The following is a 24,089-nucleotide window of genomic DNA, read 5'->3' as shown; positions in this document are numbered from 1 at the left end:
GAATAGCTTGGTTTTGGGCCCTTAATAGTGTCCCTTTGAAAAACTGCCAACTCTCCTCAGTTGTTTTTCCCCTCAGTCTTGATTCCCATGGGACCTTACCTATCAGCTCTCTGAGCTTACCAAAATCTGCCTTCCTGAAATCCATTGTCTCTATTTTGCTGTACTCCCTTCTACCCTTCCTTAGAATTGCAACCTCTATGATTTCATGATCACTTTCACCCAGGCTGCCTTCTACTTTCAAATTCTCAACGAGTTCCTCCCTATTTGTTAAAATCAAGTCTAGAACAGCTTCCCCCCTAGTAGCTTTTTCAACCTTCTGAAATAAAAAGTTGTCTCCAATGCAGTCCAAGAATTTGTTGGATAGTCTGTGCCCCGCTGTGTTATTTTCCCAACATATATCCGGATAGTTGAAGTCCCCCATCGCCACCAAATCTTGGGCTTTGGATGATTTTGTTAGTTGTTTAAAAAAAGCCTCATCCACCTCTTCCACCTGGTTAGGTGGCCTGTAGCAGACTCCTAGCATGACATCACCCTTATTTTTTACCCCTTTTAGCCTAACCCAGAGACTCTCAACACTTCCGTCTCCTATGTCCATCTCTACCTCGGTCCAAGTGTGTACATTTTTAATATATAAGGCAACACCTCCTCCCTTTTCCCCCTGTCTATCCTTCCTGAGCAAGCTGTACCCATCCACACCAACATTCCAATCATGTGTATTATCCCACCAAGTTTCAGTGATGCCAACAATGTCATAGTTGTATTTATTTATTAGCACTTCCAGTTCTTCTTGCTTATTCCCCATACTTCTCGCATTTGTATATAGGCATCTAAGATAGTGGTTTGATCTTGCCTCCCAGTTTTGTCCTGACCCTCCTTTCTCTCTGCCAATATAGCCCACACTCCCTCTCGTTTCCGACCCATCTCCCAGGTCTCCATGTTCCCCACTTACCTGTGGGCTTTGCTCACCTGTCCCCATCAAACCTAGTTTAAAGCCCTCCTCACTAGGTTAGCCAGTCTGTGTCCAAATAGGGTCTTTCCCCTCCTCCCCTTACCACCTGCGCTCCAAACTCCTTCACCCGTACTCCCAGAGCCCTGTAGTCACTCTTGATCCGCTCAGTGCCACACCGCACAGTATCATTTGTGCCCACATGGATGAGTAGTATGGGGTAGTAGTCAGAGGGCTGGATAATCCTCGACAATGCCTCCGTAACATTTTGGATACGGGCTCCTGGCAGGCAGCATACCTCCCGAGATGAAACAGCCCAGGACACACTTCTAACAGCCAGGGCAGGGCTGTGCATTTCAGCTGTCTCACACTCACCCAGCAGCCTATGTAACCCCCATTCTTAGTGCTGTTCCTCCCCCATCTCCCCACCTTCCCCCTTTCTGGTTTGTTACACACAGTAGCTGTATCTTGTCTGAATTTGATTTCTAAGCTCCTTGGGGCAGGGGCTGTTTCTCCTTCTGTGTTTGCGAAGGGCCCAGCACAAGGGGTCCTGAACTGGAGCGGGGCCTCTGCAGGCTTCCACAATACAAATATTGATCATAAATTATAAATACAACAATCCAGCCAAATTAGGGCCTAGACCCCCTTTGCCTTTAGCTACAGACAAAGGTCAAACCATGCTGACCAGTAACTTGAGTACAGGTGGACACGGCGCTGCGATTTGGTTTGGACAAATATCCCCAGAGAATTACCCCCGATTAGTCAGAGGAGCAGGCAGAGAGTTCAGCTGTGGGAATCCAAGCGCCCTCCAGCCTGGGCAGTCCTGGGAAGTCTGACAGCCTGGAACATTCGATTTCAATTCCACCTGGGAGACCCTGGGAAGAAATGAACCAAGAGGGAGAGAACAAATCTAATGCAACCACTAATCCAGTCTCTATCCTGCCTATAGGGAACACCTTGTTCCACGGCAGCTTTCGAGGGGAGGGGAGGAGGAGGCCTCTATCCCCAGGACAGGCCCCTGGCTGCCCTCTATCCACGGGAACGTTCTGTTGGTGTTGGTTTTACTGCATCTGTTCCCCCAAAGTGACCCCAGTGACTGTGATGCGTTGGCAGGTTTCTGAGTGGGAGCGAAAGTGGGGTCCCGGAGTTCACACCGGGTTCTGTTTGTCATCCTGACACTCAATCTCTGTGACAACTTGGCCAAATCAAATCTCCCTGTGCCTCACTTTCCTATCTGTATAATGGGGATATGTTCATGGTGACTTTCCTTTGCTAGGTGTGTTGAATGAAAGGTGCTGCACAGTATGATGACTAAAAAAAAAAGAGGAGTCCTTGTGGCACCTTAGAGACTAACCAATTTATTTGGGCATAAGCTTTTGTGGGCTAAAACCCACTTCATCAGATGCATTGAGTGAAAAATACAGTAAGCAGTATAAATATTACAGCACACAAAAAGATGGGAGTTGCCTTACCCAGTGGGAGGTCCTTGTTGTTTTTGCTGATACAGACTAACATGGCTACTACTCTGAAGTCTGATGATCGTTACAGATAAGAATTACTGATCTCTGATCCCTTAGTGACTGTCCAGTATGGCTGCAGAAAGTGTTCGTATCTCCCCTAAGTCATCTATCCCCAGATCTGTCTTTCTACTACTTACCCATCCATCCTGGGCATTTACAGGGTATCAGACCCTATGGAGACCTAGGCACTACCCCTAGTTGTCTTCCTAATCAACTATAATTTTTAAATATACACAAATGCCCAGAGCAGCCAATTCCTCTCTGACTCATCACAGAGCCCAAGAGTTCTCATCTCCCTTTGGGAAGGTCCCTTAATTACTGTTTTCCCCTAAAGTTCGATAAATAGCACAGAAGTGCAGACAGGCCTGTCTCCAGCCTCTTTACATTCAAATACTGTTTCTCCCTTAGAGGCTGAGCGATCCCCACTGGGATTGCACAGAGCTATACTATAAATGGTGCACACCCCTGTATCAGCTCTCGGCGTGGGATGCTGCTGCAGATGCTGGGCTGAGAGAGGTGGGACACGGCTACCTGAGGCGGATTCCCAGGGACGACGCTTCCGTCTCAGAAATCACAGGTACCCATCTCTTGCTGAGGAGCTCAACTGCTCGACAAACCCAGTGCAATGTGTGCGTGATGGGACGGAGAATAGGTCTGGGGTCTTTTCTGCTCTGCAGCCATTAAACATCCCAGGGCCCTTTCCACAGGGGATGAGTTTCCTTTAGTATCACTGGCCAAAATGTCCCTCTTTGCTCTGCACCCCCTCCTGCCCTGGCTGATGGCCTCTAGCCCTGAGGTGGCTGCATTTCAGCGGCACAGGGGATCCTTCAGGATGAAATGTGTCAGTAAATGGACAATACAAGGCCAAATTCTGAGGTCATGGCCCATAGTTTGCTCAGGCCCCACAGAGACAAAAGTCCCCATGGAGTAAAAACTGATTAAAGACCTCAGGAGCAAGCTGTGTATTACTGCAAAGACACCATCACCTCCTCCTCTTGCATTTCTGGGCTCCGGCTGTTAAAGGGGGGCTGTTACCTGTCTTTTATCTGATGGAAAGCGTGGAACAATTATAAGAATTTTTCAATGTGGGCAAGACATCTTTTCTCCTAGCTTCATTTGAGAAGTTGGCTAAACTGTTACGCCTGAAACTCTCAAAATACAATTCAGCCAGAAGCTGACACCCAGCGTGTGAAATTTCAGTCAAAGGGTTAAAATTTGGCAAATTTAGAAGCAAATGAAAATGAGGTTCTTCTAATTGAACGTGTCCGACAGATTTAACTAACCGTGGTGCCACCAGCACTTTCTACAATGGCCAATCCATTTGTGAATCCCTTTCAGCTAAGCTTTTCACTCCAATAATCTCAGAGCCAAGGACTTCTACAGGCCAAATATGGATTATGTAAACAATTTTCTTTTCTCAGTGTTATATGTTCAGATTTTCCATGTAATTGAATATTCCCTTGTTCATGTGTTGTGAGACAGAGTAAATATTAATGTCTGATCTTTATCTTTTCATTATCAATGGATTCGTTGGGTTCAATGTCAGAAGGCACCATTAGATCATCCTGTCAGACCTCCTGTATAACACAGGGCATGAAATTTTACTCAATTACCGCTGTATTGAGCTCAATAACTTGTGTCTGACTAAGGCCTGGTTCACACTAGGATTTTGCATTGTAGAATCGTAGAGCCACAGGGTGAGAAGGGACCGCAAGGGTCATCTAGTCTCACGCCCTGCCATGATGCAGTGTATGTTGCGTGAAAATCATCCCAGACAGATGATTATCCAGCCTCCTTTGGAAAATCTCCAGTGAAGGACTTTCCACAACCTGCCTGGGCGTCTGTTCCATTGTCCTCCTGTTCTTACAGTTAGGAAGTTTTTTTCTGAGATTTCACCTAAATCTCCTCTGCTGTACTTTGAACCCATTGACTCTTGTCCCACCCACTGTGGTGAGACAGAACAACTTTTCTCCATCTATTTTATGGCAGCCTGTCAAGTAGATGAAGTCATGTGCTCCAGCCCCCTAATCAGTTTTGTTGCCCTCCACTGGACTCTTTCCAATTTTTCCACATCCTTCTTGTAGCGTGGGGCCCAAAACTGGAGACAGTACTCCAGATGAGGCCTCACCAATGTCGAAGAGAGGGGAATGATCATGTCCTTACTTATACAGCCCAAAATGCTGTTCGCCTTCTTGGTAAAAAGGGCACACTGTTGACTCATATCCAGCTTCTCGTCCACTGTAACCCCTAGGTCCTTTTCTGCAGAACTGCTGCTTAGCCATTCGGTCCCTAGTCTGTAGCAGTGTATGGGATTCTTCCGTCCTAAGTGCAGGACTCTTCACTTGTCTTTGTTGAACCTCATCAGGTTTCTTTTGGTCCAACCCTCTAATTTGTCTAGGTCCCTCTGAATCCTATCCCTACCCTCCAGCGTATCTACCACTCCTCCCAGTTTAGTGTCATCTGCAAACTTGCTGAGGGTGCAGTCCATGCCATCCTCCAGATCTTTAAGGAAGATATTGAACAAAACCAGCCCCAGGACCGACCCTTGGGGCACTTCACTTCAAACCAGCTGCCAACTAGACATGGAGCCATTGGTCACTACCCGTTGAGCCCGACGATCTAGCCAGCTTTCTATCCACCTTATAGTCCATTCATCCAGCCCATACTTCTTTAACTTGGCGGCAAGAATACTGTGGGAGACCGTATCAAAAGCTTTGCTAAAGTCAAGGAATAACACATCCACTGCTTTCCCCATATCCACAGAGCCAGTTATCTCCTCATAGAAGGCAATTAGGTCAGTCAAGCATGACTTGCCCTTGGTGAATCCATGCTGACTGTTCCTGATCACTTTCCTCTCCTCTAAGTGCTTCAGAACTGATTCCTTGAGGACCTGCTCCATGATTTTTCCAGGGACTAAGGTGAGGCTGACTGGTCTGTAGTTCCCCAGATCCCTGGATCATACTTCTTCCTTATTGTTATCCTTAGCCCTGCCAAGCATGGATTTTTCCCTTTTGTCAGTAATGTCCCTTATCAATTTTCATAACTTCCAATTTGCATTGCTTGCTATCTATTTTCCCTTTTTACCCATTTGTATATATTGCTTTTTCCCACATAATTGCTGCCTTCACTTTGCCATTGAAGGGGGTTTTTAGCCAAAGTTCTCCACTTCCTTGAGTGTGGAATCGTGACTTTTTAGCTATCCAATAAACTCTTCTTAAAGACCTCCACAGTTTCATTCCCATTTTTTCTGTCTAATATTTTCCTCCCAATCAGTTTTCTTGATAATTTTCTTCTGCTTTGGGGAATTAGCCCTTTTGAAGCACTAAGTATATATAGGTATTACTGGTTGGGAACTGTTCCTCTATCATATGCCCCCTTCTTTGTCTCTTCTCTAAATTAAACAGTCCCAGAATTACCAGTTTGTCCGCATATGACAGCCTTCCCCATTCTCATAGCCTGTCTCGGAAATCCTCTTTATAATGCTGTATGTTTTTTAGAGGCTGGATGACCAAAACTGAGCACGTATCCAGAGCAGGTTATTCTCCATCCCATTTCTTAGGCATCCAAACATTGGCTTTGATTTGGCCACTATTGCGAATGAGCAGGTGTTTCCATGGATCTGCTATGAATGATGCCCAGGTCTTTTTCCTGAAGTATGTTCTAGTTGGGATGTTTCCCCTGGAACATGTCTTGACAAAGGTTTTTTTTTTTTTTACACTTTCAGATTTTGAGCAACCGAGTGAATGGGGAACTCCCTACAGCACGGACTCTCTAGCCTGCCATTCATTGCAGTAAGGAACAATGATGGATAACCAGTATCCACACTTGTGTTTCCTGCTGGTGGCTATTAAGGTTTCCCACACTGTGACATGTAGAATTATTGAGGCATGGAATTGGCATTAGTAGGGCCAGTTGTTCATATTTTATTTCTCTGAGTAATGAAAATGTCATTTTTTGGTGTGTGAATCTGCTTCACCCATGAGAACAGCCTCCAGTGTTGCATGTAGTGTCTCATAATAACATTGTTTCTCCATCCAGGCATTTGTATTGTGACCATCACCCTAGAGCCTGGGCACATAAAAGAAGTCAGGAGAACATATGTTACATGCAGGACACACGGTTCTGCCTCAGACTTGGACACCTTCTCCCCTACTCCATGTCAGATTCCAACAAAACTGACATTACCAACCCCTCCACCTTCACCCTGCTGGGCATTCCTGGCCTGGAGATGGCCCATGTCTGGATCTCTATCCCCTTCTGCACTATGTACGCCGTAGCCATCTTGGGGAACTTCACCATCCTGTTCATTGTGAAGAGAGAGCCGAGCCTCCATGGCCCCATGTACTATTTCCTCTGCATGCTGGCCGGCAGTGACCTGGTCCTGTCTACATCCATCCTACCGAAAATGCTGAGCATCTTCTGGTTCAATTCCAGGGAGATCGATTTCAGTGCCTGCCTCACCCAGATGTACTTCATTCACTGCTTCTTAGCGATAGAGTCTGGGATCTTTGTGGCCATGGCTTTGGATCGTTACGTGGCCATCTGTGATCCCCTGAGACATTCTACCATCCTGACAAACCCCTTTGTGGCCAAGATTGGCCTGGCCGTGGTGCTGCGTGGTGGGATGCTCGCAGTGCCTTATCCCTTCCTGGCGAGGCAATGGCCATATTGTAGAACCAACATCATCCCCCACTCATACTGTGAGCACATGGCTGTGGTGAAGCTGGCCTGTGCTGATGTCCGCATCAGTAGTTACTATGGCCTCTCTGAGGCATTCGTGGTGATGGGTCTGGATGTGCTTTTTATCGCCATGTCCTATATCCAGATCCTCAGGGCCATTTTCAGCCTCCCCACAAAGGACGCCCGGCTCAAGGCTTTTGGGACCTGCGGCTCCCACCTCTGTGTCATCTTAGCCTCTTACATCCCAGCTCTTTTCTCCTTCCTCACACACCGGTTTGGCCACAATGTGCCCCTGCATTTCCACATTCTCATTGCCAGCGCGTATGTGCTTGTGCCCCCCGTGCTAAACCCCGTCATCTACGGGGTGAGGACCAAACAGATCCGGGACAGGCTACTCCGGCTACTTACTCATAAAGGGACATAGAGTTTTCTCCTCGTGCTCTGACTCTCAGACTGAGCTCCGTGCAGAGCTGGCAGGTGACATGGTACTGGGCCCTCTGTATGTGAACATGACAAACTGGGGAATAGGTCTATGGACAATTCAGTGGGTTGCCACCTTTCTAATGCTGGTAACTGGACCCTGAAACCCCACTCTTTGCCCCACCTCTTCTGCCAAGGCTCCTTCCCTGCTTTACCTCTTCCCCGCAAGGCCCCGCCCCTGTGACTTGCTTCTCTATTCCTCTCCCCTGTCACTTGCAGGATCATTTCCACCTCCCAAACCCAGCTACAAGGGAACCATTTCAGATTTTGGTGGGGGTGGCAACTTTAACCGTGATTCCAAGGGCTACTTAGGGCCTTGAAAACTCTAGTTTTGTGGCAGATAACTTAGCAATTAGCTGACAGGAGCTCTGTATCTAATTCTGATATAAAAGAAATACAATAAAATAAATATTAGACCCACTCAGCTCTAATACAAACATGTTCTGACATCTTGTGCCCAGTCACTTAAGGGACACTGGTTAGGTTTAAAATATTAATGTATATTCTTACTTTGTTACTAACTCTGCAGAGAGAGAGACCCAATCAGGACTCCTGGGTTCTATCTCAGCTCTGGGAGTGGACTGGGGTACAGTGCGTTACAGTGAAGGGGTGGGGAAGATACATCCATGGTCTTTATAGGAACATCAGAATGGCCAGACTGGGGCAGACCAATGGTCCATCTAGCCCAGTATCTCATCTTCCGACAGTGGAAAATGGCAGGTGCCCTAGAGGGAATGAATAGAGCGGGCAATCATCAAGTGATCCTTCCTCTGTTACCCTTTCTGAGGTTTCGGCAAACAGAGGCTAGGGACACCATCCCTGCTCATCCTGGCTAATAGCCATTGATTGACCTATCCTCCATAAATTTATCTAGGTCATATTGTAACCATGTTATAGTTCTGGCCTTCAGAACTTCCCCTGGCAAAGAGTTCCACAGGTTGACTGTGAAGAAATACTTCCTTTTTTTTGTTTTAAATCTGCTGCTGACTAATTCTATTGGCAAAAAGAACAGGAGAACTTGTGGCACCTTAGAGACTAACAAATTTATTAAAGCATAAGCTTTCATGGACTAATTCTATTGGGTGACCCTTAGTTCGTGTGTTATGAGAAAGAGTAAATAACACTTCCTTCTTCACTTTCTCCACACCAGTCATGATTTTATAGACCTCTGTCATATCCCCCCATAGTTGTCTGTTTTCCAAGCTGAAAAGTCCCAGTCTTATTAATCTCTCCGCATATGAAGCTGTTCCATACCCCTAATCATTTGTGTTTCCCTTCTCTGCCCTTCTCTGCCCTTCTCTGTACCTTCCAATCCCAGTATATCTTTTTTGAGATGGGGCTACCAAATCTGCACATAGTATTCAAGATGTCGGCATACCATGGATTTATATTGAGGCAATATGGTATTTTCTGTCTTATTATTTATCCCTTTCTTTATGATTCCCAACATTCTGTTCATTTGTTTGATTGTCACTGCACATCGAGCAGATGTTTTAAGCCTATTAACTCACATTAGATTGTATGAACTGTCTGTAGCCTTATATCTTTGGGCTTTTCCTGAGCTCTTCGCTCATGCTCCTTGTACTAAGGGGCAGGAGGCTGGGATATAGGCATCTGTCTATAAATAGGTTTTTCATTAATGACTATCAGCCCTAACGAGATCTCGTCTGGACAGAAGAAGGGAGTAAATGCATTCTAGATAAATTCACTTTTCTCCAGCTTCTCTGTGGACTGGTGGGCATGGAAGGAATGGAACCTCCCAGAAGAGAGAACAGAGAGAGGAGGAGTTGGTCCATCCCTTTAAAAACACAGAGACTGGATGAGTCAGAAGAAGCTCTGCCAGGAGAGAGGCACAAGGGCGGCAGAGGGGGCTCTGTGGTTGCAGGGCTATGGCTGCAGCAGAGAGACAGACTCAAGCTGGAAGAGAAGCCATGAATTGCAGGAGATGGTCCCTAGATACCCTGCAGGGCTCTGACCAAATCCCAAAGTGTGTTCCAGGGTGGTGAGGACAAATTAATGCACATTGGAAAACAATCCCAACTATACATATGAAGTAAAGGGGTCTAAATTAGTTGTTACCACTGAGGAAAGAGATCTTGGAGTCATTGTGGTTAGATCTCTGAAAACATCCACTCAGTGTGCAGCAGCAGTCAAAAAAGATTCAGAACCCCTGCAGAGGCACAGTGAATTCTTGAAGAGAAGAACTCCATGTGACATTGCACTCCATATGTTTATGGAAATATGTTCGTGAGTGTAAATATAATGTAACTGGAATATGCTTTATGCAAAAGGTCTCTTGTAATATATCATTACAAAGCTTATAATCTACTGAATGTGTTCATCCTATTTGTATGAATGTATCATTCTTATATCTGAAGCTAGAAATATGAAGTATTACTCTGAAGTCCTATTGTAACTATGCAAAGTGTGGGGTGTTAATGGTGGCATGGAATCTTGATGGTCCCATTAACTAGGACAATTGGTTGTGAATGGCTCTCTTTACTGGCAAACCTTCCTGGGTACGTGCAGGCCAGCCCTGAAAGAATGGAAAATGATGTCTTACAGTGACATGTGATCATGTACTGGAATCCATCTTAAACCTGGTGCTTTTCCATTTAGAAGGAGGGGTGTGGACCCAGAGAGACAAAAGATTCCTGCCTTGTGCCAAAGCTATAAAAGAGGGTGGAACAGAGCAAAGGTGGCTGCCAGTCATGAGAAATCCCCAAGTTACCACCTGAGCTGGAATGAACAAGGTCTGTAGCAAGGGAATGGATTGGGCCCAGACTAAGAAGGAGTCTAGTCTGTGAAAGAAGCTTATTGGGATATCTCTGAGGATGAGATTTACTTGTATTCAGTTTCTTAAATGTATTAGCCTTAGACTGGCATGTTTTGTTTATTTTGCTTGGTAATTTACTTTGTTCTGTCTGTTATTACTTGAAACCACTTAAATTCTACTTTTTATCTTTAATAAAATCACTTTTGTTTGTTTATTAGTAAAGCCAGAGTAAGTGATTAATACCTGGGGGAGCAAACAGCTGTGCATATATCTCTATCAGTGTTATAGAAGGCAGACAATTTATGAGTTTACCCTGTATAAGCTTTATACAGAGTAAAACGGATTTACTTCGGGTTTGGATCCCACTGGGAACTGGGTGTCTGGGTGTGACGCTCTGTACCTCAGGAGAACACCCTACACCCCCATGTTCATCTTTATAAAATGATTGTGTGATATCCAATGCAAAGTTTGTCATGTTGGGTGTCTTCAGAAGGCTCATGAGATACTGAGCATTGTTGTTATATAATGTTATAGGTTGTATTTTCAAGTATATATTTATGAGGCTGAAAATGTATCCTCACAGCTTAAAACAAACCCAGGCAAAACTCTCCAGGTCAGAGAGGCAGTTCACACCTCCTCAGGGCTTGTATGGGACAAACCCAGCCCAGCCTCACAAGAACAAAGGATACTGGCCTAGGCAGCAACAAAAGAATCTGTTAGACCCTTGAGTGAGTCACCCCCCTTCCTTTGGGCAGTTTGGGACTGTGATGAGGTAATGCTCACCCGAGTCTGAAGGGGGGCGGGCAAAGCCAAGAGGAAAGAAAGGACATGATAAAAGGGAGAGACATTTTGCCAGGCTCTCTCTCTTCCACCTCCATCTACAGACACCACCACCGCCAAGCGACTGAAGAGCTGATCAAAGAAGAGAGCCTGACAGAAAAGTAACCAGCCAGCCTGTGGTGAGAAGCAACTATGTTTGTAAGGACACTGAATGTGTTAAGATCAGCTTAGAATGCGTTTTGCTTTTATTTCATTTGACCAAATCTGACTTGTTGTGCTTTGATTTATAATCATTTAAAATAAATCTGTTTGCTTATTCTACCTGAAGCAGTGCATTTAGTTTGAAGCATGTCAGAGATTCCCCGTGGGAGAACAAGCCTGGTACATATCAATTTCTTTGTTAAATTGATGAGCTTGCAGTGTCTAGCGGGCATAACTGGACGCTGAAAGATGGACGTTCCTGGGGTTGTTTCTGGGACTGGAGATATTAGCTACTTCGGTTGCAAGTAGCTGGGAGCAGCTTACCTGGCAGCGACTGTGCGTGAACAGCCCAGGAGTGGGGTTCTCACAGCAGTGCAGGGTAAGGCTGGCTCCCAGAGTCAAGGATTGGAGTGGCCTAGCAGATCACCAGTCCAGATAACACCAGAGGGGAATGTCACACTGGGTGCTGGAGATAGGTGACTTACTGAGCAGTTTTTGGTTAAAGTCTGCAGCTTTGGGGGCGTGGACCAGACCTGGGTCTGTGTTGCAGCAGGCTAGCATGTCTGGCTCAACAAGGCAGGGTTCTGGAGTCCCGAGCTGGCAGTGAAAACGGGCTCAGAGGTAATTCCAGCACATCAGGTGACAGTCCCAATGGGTCTCTGTGAGCAAACCCATCACACTCCAGAGCTACTGTCTGGAGCAGGGCCAGGATCCCCGGGGCTGGGGTCAGGGCGTTGAGCCAGTGCCAGAGCATGGACAGGAGTAGCTGGTTAAGCACCAGTGCCCTCCCTGCATGGTAAGGCACCAGAGCAGACCCATCCATCTCCACAGCCACTCACCCACCCTGGCCTCCAAATCCTGCCAGTTCTCTGGCGGAGATAGATGCTGAGATAGAGCAATGGACCCGTGCTCCACTGAATGGTTTGAAGCGCGGGTGGAGGGAGCTCATCTGCCACCCATCCCCAAGCATCAGGCCGCAGCTCTTGACCCAGTTGACCCAGATGGAGGAGGCCGCTGAGTAGATCACTAGCAGGTCTCCTACCGTACCAGGTTGCCTGGGTCCTGGACCAAGAGGAGGACGTCATCGGCGTACACCGACAGGACCTGCCACAACTCCAGCTCATGGAGCATCAACCCCATGAACCTCCAATGGAGGAGACAGAGGAAGGTTTCGATTTCCGGAGTATACTGCTGGCCTGAGAGCAGAGACCCCTGACACACCCCTGGCCCAAAGCTGACTGGTTCGGTCACGGTCCAGTGGAGCCCGACCAAGCACTCCACGGAGGCACACAGCACCTGGCGAAAACCCACAAACTGGGGCCCAAAGACTAACTTATACAGAGTGCCCATGAGATACCCATGGTCCATCCTGTCAAACGCCTTCTCCTGGTCCAGAGACAAGAGGGCGAATGACAGACCATCCCTACACCCAAGCTCCAGGAGGTCCCAGAGCAAATAGAAATGATCAAAGATGGTGCATCCCGGGCCGGTGTAAGTCGGATCAGGATGTATCACATCCACCAGCACAGACCCCAGCCACAGTGAGATGGCCTTTGGTATGATTTTGGAGTCTGTGCTGAGGAGCAAGATGGGATGCCAGTTCTAAAAGTCACAGAGGTCTCTCTTCTTCAGTAGCAAGCCTGCATGACAGAGGGAGGTATCTGCTCCCCAAGGACTCAGCCCAGATGGTGACAAGGTCTGGGCCGAGGATGTCCAAGAACACGTGGTAGAACTCGATGGTCAGCCCGTTCATGTCTGGAGATTCATTAGGGGCATGAGACAGAAGGCTTCTGCAAGCTTGGCTAGAGTGAGAGGCAGCTGTAGCCAGTCCTGGTCACCTGCGCTGTCGGCAGTTCGTTCCAGCATACTGTGCAAGCATTGGCATCGTTCAGATCCGGGGAGAAGAGGCTGGTATAAAAGGCCCTGACCCTTCCACACATCTCCTCTGGATCCATGAGGGGGTGCTATCCTCTGCCAAAAGGAAGGTGACACGCCTCTTTTCCTCCAGGCTGTAGAAGAAGTGGAAGCCACGATCCATCTCCCGAATTAGATGGATGCAGGATCAGACGAACATGCCCCAGGTCTCATGTTCCTCTAAGGCCCAGAGCTCCTCCCGCTTCTCTTGGTACGTTGCGCAGAGGGATGGATCCCTGGGGCTGATGGCCAGATGCCTTTCCAGCTCCACAACCTCCAACTCGAACTGCTCTTTCACCACATCCCTCCACCAGCAGGTGCCCCAGGTTTAGTTGCGGTAGAAGAGCTGGTTACACACTTTCCCTGAATCCCACCACCGCTTGCGTTGAGGGAAAGGCATGCCACTGCCCCCACCAGGCCAGCCAGAGCTCCCAGAAGGATGCCATGAAGCCCACGTCCTCCAGCAAGCTATTATTGAAGTGCCAATTGGCAGGCCCCAGCCTCTCAGAGGTGAGAGAGGCCATCATGGCCACCAAATGGTGGTCCGAGAATGGGGCCGGTCAGATGCTGGAGGAGTGGGCCCCTGCAAGATGGAAGTGAGATATATAAATGCAATCCAACCGGGAGTTGCGCTACCACTTGACCTCCACCCGGACATATGTGAGGGTGGAGTCACCGTCCAGGTGGTGATCACGCCAGACATCCTGCAGGGAGTGATGGTCGATGATCTCCCTGAGGACGCCCATGGCGGTCTGGCTGCTCTCGAGCCCTGAGCTATCCCAGTCCTCAAGGGTGGTATTGAAATCCCCGCCCAGAACCAGGCACTTGCGAGGATCCAAGGTGTGAGGAAGGAGGACGCCTGCTTATCGAAATGCACCTGCTCTGGGCCTGAGTTTGGGGTGTAGACATTGACTAAATTCATAGACTCATAGACTCATAGACTTTAAGGTCAGAAGGGACCATTATGATCATCTGGTCTGACCCCCTGCATGCTGCAGGCCACAAAACCCTTCCCTGGACTCTGCCGTTGAAGTCCCCAATCCTGTGTTTTAGTGACTTCAATCAGCAGAGACCCTCCTGCTAGTGATCCCTGCCCCATGCTGCGGAGGAAGGCGAAAAACCTCCAGAGGCTCAGCCAATTTACCCTGGAGGAAAATTCCTTCCCGACCCCAAATATGGCGATCAGTAAGACCCCGAGCATGTAGGCAAGAGTCTCTAGTCTGACCCCTGTTGGCCATTATACTATTTACGTACCATTGCTTGGTTTTCCTTGGCTACTATGTTTTACCATTAAACCATTCCCTCCATAAACTTATCTAACTTGATCTTAAAACCAGACAGGTCCGTCGCCCCCACCGTTTCCCTTGGAAGGCCGTTCCAATATTTCACCCCTCTGACGGTCAGAAACCTTCGTCTAATTTCAAGCCTGAACTTCCCCACAGCCAGTTTATATCCATTCGTTCTCGTGTCCACATTAGTACTAAGCTGGAATAGTTCCTCTCCCTCCCTTGTATTTATCCCTCTGATATATTTAAAGATAGCAATCATATCCCCCCTCAGCCTTCACTTTGTCAGACTAAACAACCCAAGCTCCTCTAGTCTCCTTTCATACGACAGGTTTTCCATTCCTCTGATCATCCTAGTGGCCCTTCTCTGCACCCGTTCCAGTTTGAGTTCATCTTTTTTAAACATGGGAGACCAGAACTGCACACAGTACTCCAAATGAGGTCTCACCAGCGCCTTATACAACGGAAGCAGGACCTCCTTATCCCTACTAGATATCCCTCGCCTAATGCATCCCAAGACAGCATTGGCTTTTTTCACCGCCGTGTCACATTGTCGACTCATAGTCATCCTGCGGTCTACAAGGACCCCTAGGTCCTTCTCCTCTTCCGTTACTTCTAACCAATGCGTCCCCATCTTGTAACTAAAATTGTTATTAGTCATCCCCAAGTGCATCACCTTACACTTTTCACTATTAAATTTCATCCTATTTCTGATACTCCAATTCACAAGCTCATTCAAGTCTCCCTGCAGAATATCCCTATCCTCCTCCGAATTTGAAACGCCTCCCACCTTCGTATCATCCGCAAACTTTATCAGCCCACTCCTGCAATCGGTTCCGAGGTCAGTTATAAATAGATTAAATAAAATGGGTCCCAAAACCGAACCTTGAGGCACTCCACTAGTAACCTCCCTCCAACCTGACAGTTCACCCTTTAATACTACCCGCTGCATTCTCCCCATTAACCAATTCCTTATCCACCTCTGGATTTTCATATCGATCCCCATGTTCTCCAGTTTAACCAATAATTCCTCATGGGGTACAGTATCAAACGCTTTACTGAAATCCAGGTATATTAGGTCCACCGCATTTCCCTTAACTAATAAGTCTGTTACTTTCTCAAAGAAGGAGATCAGATTCATTTGGCACAATCTGCCCTTCGTAAAACCATGTTGCAATTTATCGCAATTGCCATTAACCTCAAGGTCCTCAACTAGTTTCTCTTTCAGAATTTTCTCCAGCACCTTGCACACTACAGATGTTAAACTAACAGGCCTGTAGTTACCCGGATCACTTTTTTTCCCTTTCTTGAAAATAGGAACCACATTAGCTATTCTCCAGTCTAACGGGACCACCCCCGAGTTTACAGATTCATTAAATATTATCGCTAACGGGCCTGCTATTTCCCGTGCCAATTCCTTCAATATTCTCGGATGAAGATCGTCCGGTCCTCCCGACTTAGTCCCATTAAGGTGTTCAAGTTTTTTTTTTTTTCTACCTCGGATACTGTAATCCCCCATCCTGTATGCCCCTCTGTAATGGTGCTAGTATCCCTAATACCTTCATTGGCCTCATTAAACACCAATGCAAAATATTCATTGAGATATTGCGCCATGCCTAGATTATCTTTAATTTCCTCTCCGGCAATAGTCTTCAGCGGTCCCACTTCTTCTTTCTTTGCTCTCTTCCTATTTATGTGGCTGTAAAACCTTTTACTATTGCTTTTAATTCCCCTCGCTAGTTCCAACTCTACACGGCCTTTGGCCTTTCTCACTCTATCTCTACATTCTCTGACTTCACTAAGGTAAGTTTCCTTACTGATCCCTCCCCTCTTCCACTCTTTGTACGCTTTCTGTTTTTTCCTAATTGCCCCTTTGAGTCGGTCGCTCATCCAGCTTGGTCTAAATCTCTTGCTTAGTAATCTTTTTCCCTTTTTGGGGATACAGGCCTCTGACAGCTCATGCATCTTTGACTTAAAATAATCCCAGGCTTCTTCTGCCTTTAGATCCATTAATACGTTTGCCCAATCCACTTCCCTTACCAGTCCCCTTAATTTGTTAAAATTGGCCTTTTTAAAATTATAAACCCTAGTCTTTGACTTAATTCTGTTACTCCTTCCATTTAGTTTAAACCGAATTAGCTCATGATCACTGGAGCCCAAGTTGTCCCCTACTACCACTTCCTCAACGAGGTCCTCACTACTTACCAGAATCAAATCTAAAATGGCCTCCCCCCTCGTTGGTTCAGCTACCACTTGATGGAGGAATTGATCAGCAAGCACATCTAGGAACATCTGAGCCCTATTATTGCTACTAGCGTTTGTTCCCCAATCTATCTCTGGGAAGTTAAAGTCCCCCATAATTACACAGTTTCTATTAGTAATTACTTCTCTAAACACATTAAATAGTTCCTTATCCATATCTTGGGTCGATCCCGGCGGTCTATAGCACACCCCAAGCACTATCCCCGGAGAGGCTCTAGTAGTCCTTTTACCCAGTGTGAGTATTGCCCAGATGGACTCTGTGTTATCTATTCCATCCACTATTATTTCTTTACAGCTTATTTCACTATTGACATACAATGCCACCCCCCACCTTTACCTTTGTCCCGGTCTTTCCTAAACAGCGCATACCCCTCCATACCTGTGTTCCAGTCGTGACTGCCATTCCACCACGTTTCAGTTATTCCTACGATATCCGGTTTCAATTCTTGGACCAAGAGCTCCAATTCCTCCATTTTATTACCTAGGCTTCTCGCATTGGTGTATAAATACCCTAATGTATGTCGTTTAGCCTGTCTCCCATTAGTAGCACTATATGTTGCGGGCCTCTTTGTGTCCGTCCCCCCTGTCCCTCCTATGTCCAATCTCGTCTCCCCGGCTATGTCTCCTCTTATTTCACTCAGCTTTTCAATACTGGAATCTGGAATTCAGCGTCAGACATTGACTAAATTCACATAGGCATGGAGGTCCATCAGGCAGTGGCATAGCCAGGTTCTAAGAGCAGGGGGAGCAAACATAAAAAAGGTGCCCCCCCTTGGTTCCTCCTCTGGCCACGCCCCCTTGGCTCCTCCTCCAGCCGCTCCATGCCCCCCCTTTGGCTGGCTCCTCCGGCCACGCCACGCCCCCCCGCCCTCATGGGCTCCACTCCACGCTGGCCTACCCTGTGTGCTGCTACGGTGCTGAGCACCCCCCTCGCCAGGCCCCCAAGGCGGGGGGTGAGGTGACACCCCCACGTGCCCTGGGCCGGGTCGAGCCGCGGTGGGGTCTGTGTCCCTTTAAGAGCAGGGCTGGGCTGAGCCGAGCTGGCAGGGGGTGGCTCCGCTCCCCACTGCAGGCTGATGCCGGAGTCTGGGCTGAGAGCCCCGCTCATCTCCTGCACCAGCTCTGGGCGGAGCTTTGCTGCAGCTCCCCCAGTCCCGGGCTGGGCCGCCGCCCGGTAGGGGCGGGTTGCATGAGGCAGGGCAGAACCCGGTGGGGCCGAGGGATGAACAGGCCTGGCAGGGCGGTGCGGGGGCTGCTGGAGGGGGAAGCTGGGGAAGGGGTGGCACGGCCCCAACCTCCTGGGATTGTCTGGGGCCAGCTCGGGGAGGCAGGAGCAGCCCCGGGGATGCTGGGTGTGTGTAGGGCAGAGCCCCGGGAGAGCTCCAGCCCCGCGGTGGGCAGTGCTGCAGAGGAGGAGCCCACGCCCCGCGGCGGGTGAGGGAAGCCCCAGACAGGGGGAGCTGGGCCGCCCGCGAGAAGCTGAGGGGAAGTGGCTGCTTCCCCTGCATCCCACTAGCTACGCTACTGCCATCAGGTTGACCTGGCATGACCTCAGCAACCCCCAGCACTTTGTGCCGTAGGTCGTGGAAGTACAGGGTGACTACCCCACCCCGTCCCCCACTCCAGCCGCCAACTAGCCTCGGTGGCTGGATCCTTGTAGGTCTCCTGCAGGAAAATCACAGAGTATCCTCCCTCCCGAAAGAAGGAGAGCACCTGGCACCTGTGGAGACTCACCCTACGGCCGCGGGTGTTTAAGGTGGCAAAGATGGTCAGTGTTGTAGTGAGGGCTGGGGAAGATCCTCACCAGAAGCGGTGCCAGAGACCCACAGCGGGCCTAGCAACAATCCCTGACTGACCCCGAAAGCCAGCAGGGAGAAATGGAAGTTGCAGGCCTGCCGCTAGCCTATGACATCCTGCCTCCCGGCCTACCTCCCCTCCTCCAAATGGCCCTCACGGCCTAGAGCAGGGGTAGGCAACCTATGGCACGTGTGCCGAAGGCGGCACGCGAGCTGATTTTCAGTGGCACTCACACTGCCTGGGACTGACCACCAGTCCGGGGGGCTCTGCATTTTAAGTTAATTTTAAATGAAGCTTCTTAAACATTTTAAAAAACGTATTTACTTTACATACAACAGTAGTTTAGTTATATATTATAGACTTGTAGAAAGAGACCTTCTAAAAACATTAAAATGTATGACTGGCACGCGAAACCTTAAATCAGAGTGAATAAATGAAGACTCGGCACCCCACTTCTGAACGGTTGCTGATCCCTGGGCTAGAGGATGAGATGGATGGCCCCACAGGGCTGGAGAGGGAGCTGCACCTTACCCTTGAAACCACAGGTGTCCACAGGAAGCGGTGTAGCTCGTCCCACAGCACAGCGTGGGCTGGGGTCACAGACCTGCGATTGTTCCCCAGCTGGGCTCCTGTGATGACCCCTTGGCCCACAGAGATGGGCAAACATGGGGAAGATCCCTGGCATGGCACCTGCCTCGATAGTGCAGCGCAACCAGTCCCTATCCCCGGCAAGGGAGGGGGCAGTGGAGGGGAGAGAGCAGCCCCTAAAGGGTCAGGGATGGGAGACAAGAAAACCTCCCCTGAGGGTTGTCTAAGCACAGAGGGAAGGAGACAAGCCCAGGGTCAGCAACAGTGTGGGAGGTGGAGGGGAAAGGGGCGGGCAATGCGATAGGGGCTGGAGTGGGGTTGCGGCGAGGAATGGGATCAGGAGTAGGGGCAGGGGTGGAAGTGGGATCGGGATCCCTGGCAGCTGAGCTACCGGGCTGCAGCACCTCTCGACTGGGTTCAGGAGCCAAGGGGACGGGGATGGGAGGGAGACCTCCATGACGCTGGGACTTGGTACCAGAATGAGCTCAGCGCCTGCAATTATGGTGTTGGCATGGTGGCATCCGCGATAGGGCCCCCAACTGGGAGGGGAGGTGGCAGCTCCACCTCAGAAGGCGGAAAACCCATGGGGTTGGGACCTGGCTTCTCAGCACCCACCATCACCACCAGGGCCTCAGCTGCCAAGAGCTAGGTGCCATCTGCGGCTGGGCAGATGGACAAAGCCAGGGGCACCCAAGGTCGAGAGAGGGGGCAGCAGCCTAGGGTAAGGGGGAGAGAGGAGGAGGGGCCGGCGTACCAAGCCGAAGCCCAGATTGAGGCCCTCTGGCAAGAGATAGTTCTCCCTCTGGGTGATCGGGGCCAGACCCAGGGCCTCGATCTCCTTGAAGATGGAGCTGAAGTCTCCTCCCGCTGCCCCAGAGTCCTCCTCGCCAGCAACCGAGGTAGCAATTGCCTTGGCATTGACAGGGGTACAGATGACAACGGGGTTTGGGGGGCTCCATCTGAGGTCTCCTTGGGAAGGGACCCAAGAGGGGGGCAATACCGCTCCCCTCTGCTGCCATGGCGTCCGCAACCAGCACCACCTGCTGTGCTATATCAGGGGTGTGGGGGAAGTCTCAGCAGCCGCAGCTCCCCTCATTATCATGTGGGGGGCCTCCTACCCCTCCGCATCGAGGGTGGGGTGCCAATCCCGTGCCTTTTGAGTGCCCCACATCCCATGAACAAGCACCCAGTGTGACACTACACCCCATACTCGTCATAGAAATATTGTTATGTTATGGATAAGGCATAATTAAGATCTCTTTTATGGAAGCTGGGTCATGTGAGAGTTCCATGAAAGTGCCCTTACGCATGCAAAAGTTTTGCAGCCACTGGGAATCGTCCCACACCTGCAACACTATGCAGTCCCACCACTCTATGCTTGTTTCCCGGGCCCAGAATCGGCGTTCCACGGCCCCATTGAATGTGCCCCATTAACACCATGATCTCCAAAGCACCGGGGCCCACGCTTTGAGAGAATTCTGTGTCCATGTCCTCATCGCTCTCATCACCGCGCTGCCGTCGCCTCCTCCTCGCCTGGTTTTTCAGGTTCTGGTTCTGCATAAACTGCACGATAATGAACAAGGTGTTTACAATGTTCATGACTGCTGCCTTGAGATGAGTGGGCTCCATGCTTGCCGTGGTATGGCGTCTGCACTGAGAAAGGGGTGTAACGATTGTCTGCCATTGCGCTGACGGAGGGAGGGGTGACAGACGACATGGCTTACAGGGAATTAAAATCAACAAAGCAGGTGGCTTTGCATCAAGGAGAAACACAAACAACTGTCACAGAGAATGGCCCCCCTCAAGGACTGAACTCAAAACCCTGGGTTTAGCAGGTCATTGATTTCACGGAGGGAGGGGGGAGCAAATGAATACAAAACAAATCTGGTCTATTTCTTGTTTTGATCCACTCCATCTATCTCATACATCTTAGGCTGGCAGCAGACAGTGCAGTATGGCTCCTAGCCATTGTCATCTCCTGGGTGCCCGCCAGAACCTGGGAATGACCTGGCTGAGTCTCTCCCATGTCTGCCCAGGCGCCCCTGACCAACCTCACCGAGGTCGGCTAAAAGAGCACCCAGGAGTATGACGACGATGGCTACCAGGCATAATGCACCGTCTGCTGCCAAAAGGCCATGAGCTGCTGCTGTGTAGCAATGCAGTCCCACGTCTGCCAGCACCCAGGAGATGTACAGTGACGGTCAGCTGAGTGGGCTCCATGCTTGCTGTGGTATGGCGTCTGCACAGGTAACCCAGGAAAAAAGGCACGAAACGATTGTCTGCTGTGGGGGCCTGACGACATGTACCCAGAACCACCCGCGACAATGTTTTTTGCCCCATCAGGCATTGGGATCTCAACCCAGAATTCCAATGGGCGGGGGAGACTGCAGGAACTATGGGATAGCTATAGGATAGCTACCCACAGTGCAACGCTCCGGAAGTCGACGCTAGACTCGGTACTATGGACGCACACCGCCGAATTAATGTGCTTAGTGTGGACGCATGCACTCAAGTTTATACAATCTGTTGCCAAAAATCAAATTCTGCAAAATAGGAGTAATTTCGTAGTGTAGACATACCCATAGAAGAACATAAAATGTTGAGCAAAAGTCAACATGGTTTCTGTAAAGGGAAATCGTGTCTTACTAATCTATTAGAGTTCTTTGAAGTGGTCAACAAACGTGGACAAGGGGGATACAGTGGACATAGTGTACTTAGATTTCCAAAAAGCCTTTGACAAGGTCCCTCACCAAAGGCTCTTACGTAAATTAAGTTGTCATGGGATAAAAGGGAAGGTCCTTTCATGGATTGAGAACTGGTTAAAAGACAGGGAACAAAGGGTAGGAATAAATGGTAAGCTCTCAGAATGGAGAGGGGTAACTAGTGGTGTTCCCCAAGAGTCAGTCCTAGGACCAATCCTATTCAACTTATTTATAAATGATCTGGAGGAAGAGGTAAAAAGTAAGGTGGCAAAGTTTTCAGTTGATACTAAACTGCTCAAGATAGTTAAGTCTAAAGCAGACTGTGAAGAACTTCAAAAAGATCTCACAAAACTAAGTGATTGGGCAACAAAATGGCAAATGAAATTTAATGTGGATAAATGTAAAGTAATGCACATTGGAAAAAATAACCCCAACTATACATACAATATGATGGGGGCTAATTTAGCTACAAGTCGTCAGGAAAAAGTTCTTGGAGTCATCGTGGATAGTTCTCTGAAAATGTCCACGCAGTGTGCAGAGGTGGTCAAAAAAGCAAACAGGATGTTAGGGATCATTAAAAAGGAGATAGAGAATAAGACTGAGAATATATTATTGCCCTTATATAAATCGATGGTACGCCCACATCAGAAAAGGGCAACTAAAATGATTAGGGGTTTGGAACGGGTCCCACATGAGGAGAGATTAAAGAGGCTAGGACTCTTCAGCTTGGAAAAGAGGAGACTAAGGGGGGATATGATAGAGGTCTATAAAATCATGAGTGATGTGGAGAAAGTGGATAAGGAAAAGTTATTTATTCGTTCCCTTAATACAAGAACTAGGGGTCACCAAATGAAATTAATAGGCAGCAGGTTTAAAACAAATACAAGGAAGTTCTTCTTCACGCAGCGCACAGTCAACTTGTGGAACTCCTTACCTGAGGAGGTTGTGAAGGCTAGGACTATAACAGCGTTTAAAAGAGAACTGGATAAATTCATGGTGGTTAAGTCCATTAATGGCTATTAGCCAGGACGGGTAAGGAAGGGTGTCCCTAGCCTCTGTCTGTCAGAGGATGGAGATGGATGGCAGGAGAGAGATCACTTGATCATTACCTGTTAGGTTCACTCCCTCTGGGGCACCTGGCATTGGCCACTGTCAGTAGACAGGATACTGGGCTGGATGGACCTTTGGTCTGACCCGGTACGGCCGTTCTTATGTTCTTATGTTATGTTCTTACCTGTGGCAATGGCCCTGAGATGTTTACTGGCTGTGCAGATCGGAAAGGACCCCAGACCTATTCTCCGTCCCATCACACTCACATTGCACTGGTTTGTCAAGCAGGTGAGCTCCTCAGCAAGAGATGGGTACCTGTGAATCCTGAGACGGAAGCGTCTTCCCTGGGAATCCCTCTCAGGTAGCCGTGTCCCACACCTCTCACCCCAGCATTGGCAGCAGCATCCCACACCGAGAGCCAATACAGGGATGTGCAACTTTTATAATATAACTCAGTGCAATCCCAGTGGGGTTTGCTCAGCCTCTAGTGGCGAAGCGGCATCTGGATGTAAACAGGCTTGAGACCAGCCTGTCTGCACTTCTGTGCTATTCATCCAGTTTAGGAGTAAACAGTAATTAAAGGACCTTCCCAAAGGGAGATGAGAACTCTTGGGCTCTGTGCTGAGTCAGAGAGGAATTGGCTGCTCTGTGCATTTATGTTCATTTAAAAATTGTAGTCGATTAGGAAGAAACTAGGGATAATGTCTAAGTCTCCATAGGGACTGAAACCCTGTAAATGCCCAGGATGGCTGGGTAGATAGTAGACAGACAGATCTGGGGATAGATGACTCTGGGGAGATACAAACACTTTCTGCAGCCATCCTGGACTGTCGCTAAGGGATCAGAGATCAGTAATTCTCATCAGTAACCATCATCAGACTGTACAGCACCTTTCATTCAAAACACCTAGCAGATGAAAGTCACCATGAACCTATCCCCATTATACAGTTAGGAAAGTGAGGCACAAGGAGATTTGATTTGGCCCAGGTGTCACAGAGATTGAGTGTCAGGATGACAGACAGAACCCGGTGTGAACTCCGGGACCCCACTTTCGCTCCCACTCAGAAACCTGCCAACGCATCACAGTCACTGGGGTCACTTCAGGGG

General features: G+C 48.7%; 1 protein-coding gene across 1 annotated transcript; it reads left to right on the top strand.

The window, feature by feature from the left end:
* The first annotated feature begins 6,571 nt into the window (after positions 1–6,571).
* On the top strand, positions 6,572–7,570 carry LOC135972598 (olfactory receptor 52E8-like). The gene has a single exon (XM_065551155.1). It carries the CDS (start codon positions 6,572–6,574, stop codon positions 7,568–7,570), a length of 999 nt encoding a protein of 332 aa, XP_065407227.1.
* Positions 7,571–24,089: the final 16,519 nt, after the last annotated feature.

The sequence above is a fragment of the Chrysemys picta genome, chromosome 1 (assembly GCF_011386835.1).
Source record: "Chrysemys picta bellii isolate R12L10 chromosome 1, ASM1138683v2, whole genome shotgun sequence".
Taxonomy (NCBI): domain Eukaryota; kingdom Metazoa; phylum Chordata; order Testudines; family Emydidae; genus Chrysemys; species Chrysemys picta.
The sequence above is the reverse complement of the archived record's forward strand: the minus strand, read 5'-3'. Positions and strand labels throughout refer to the sequence as shown.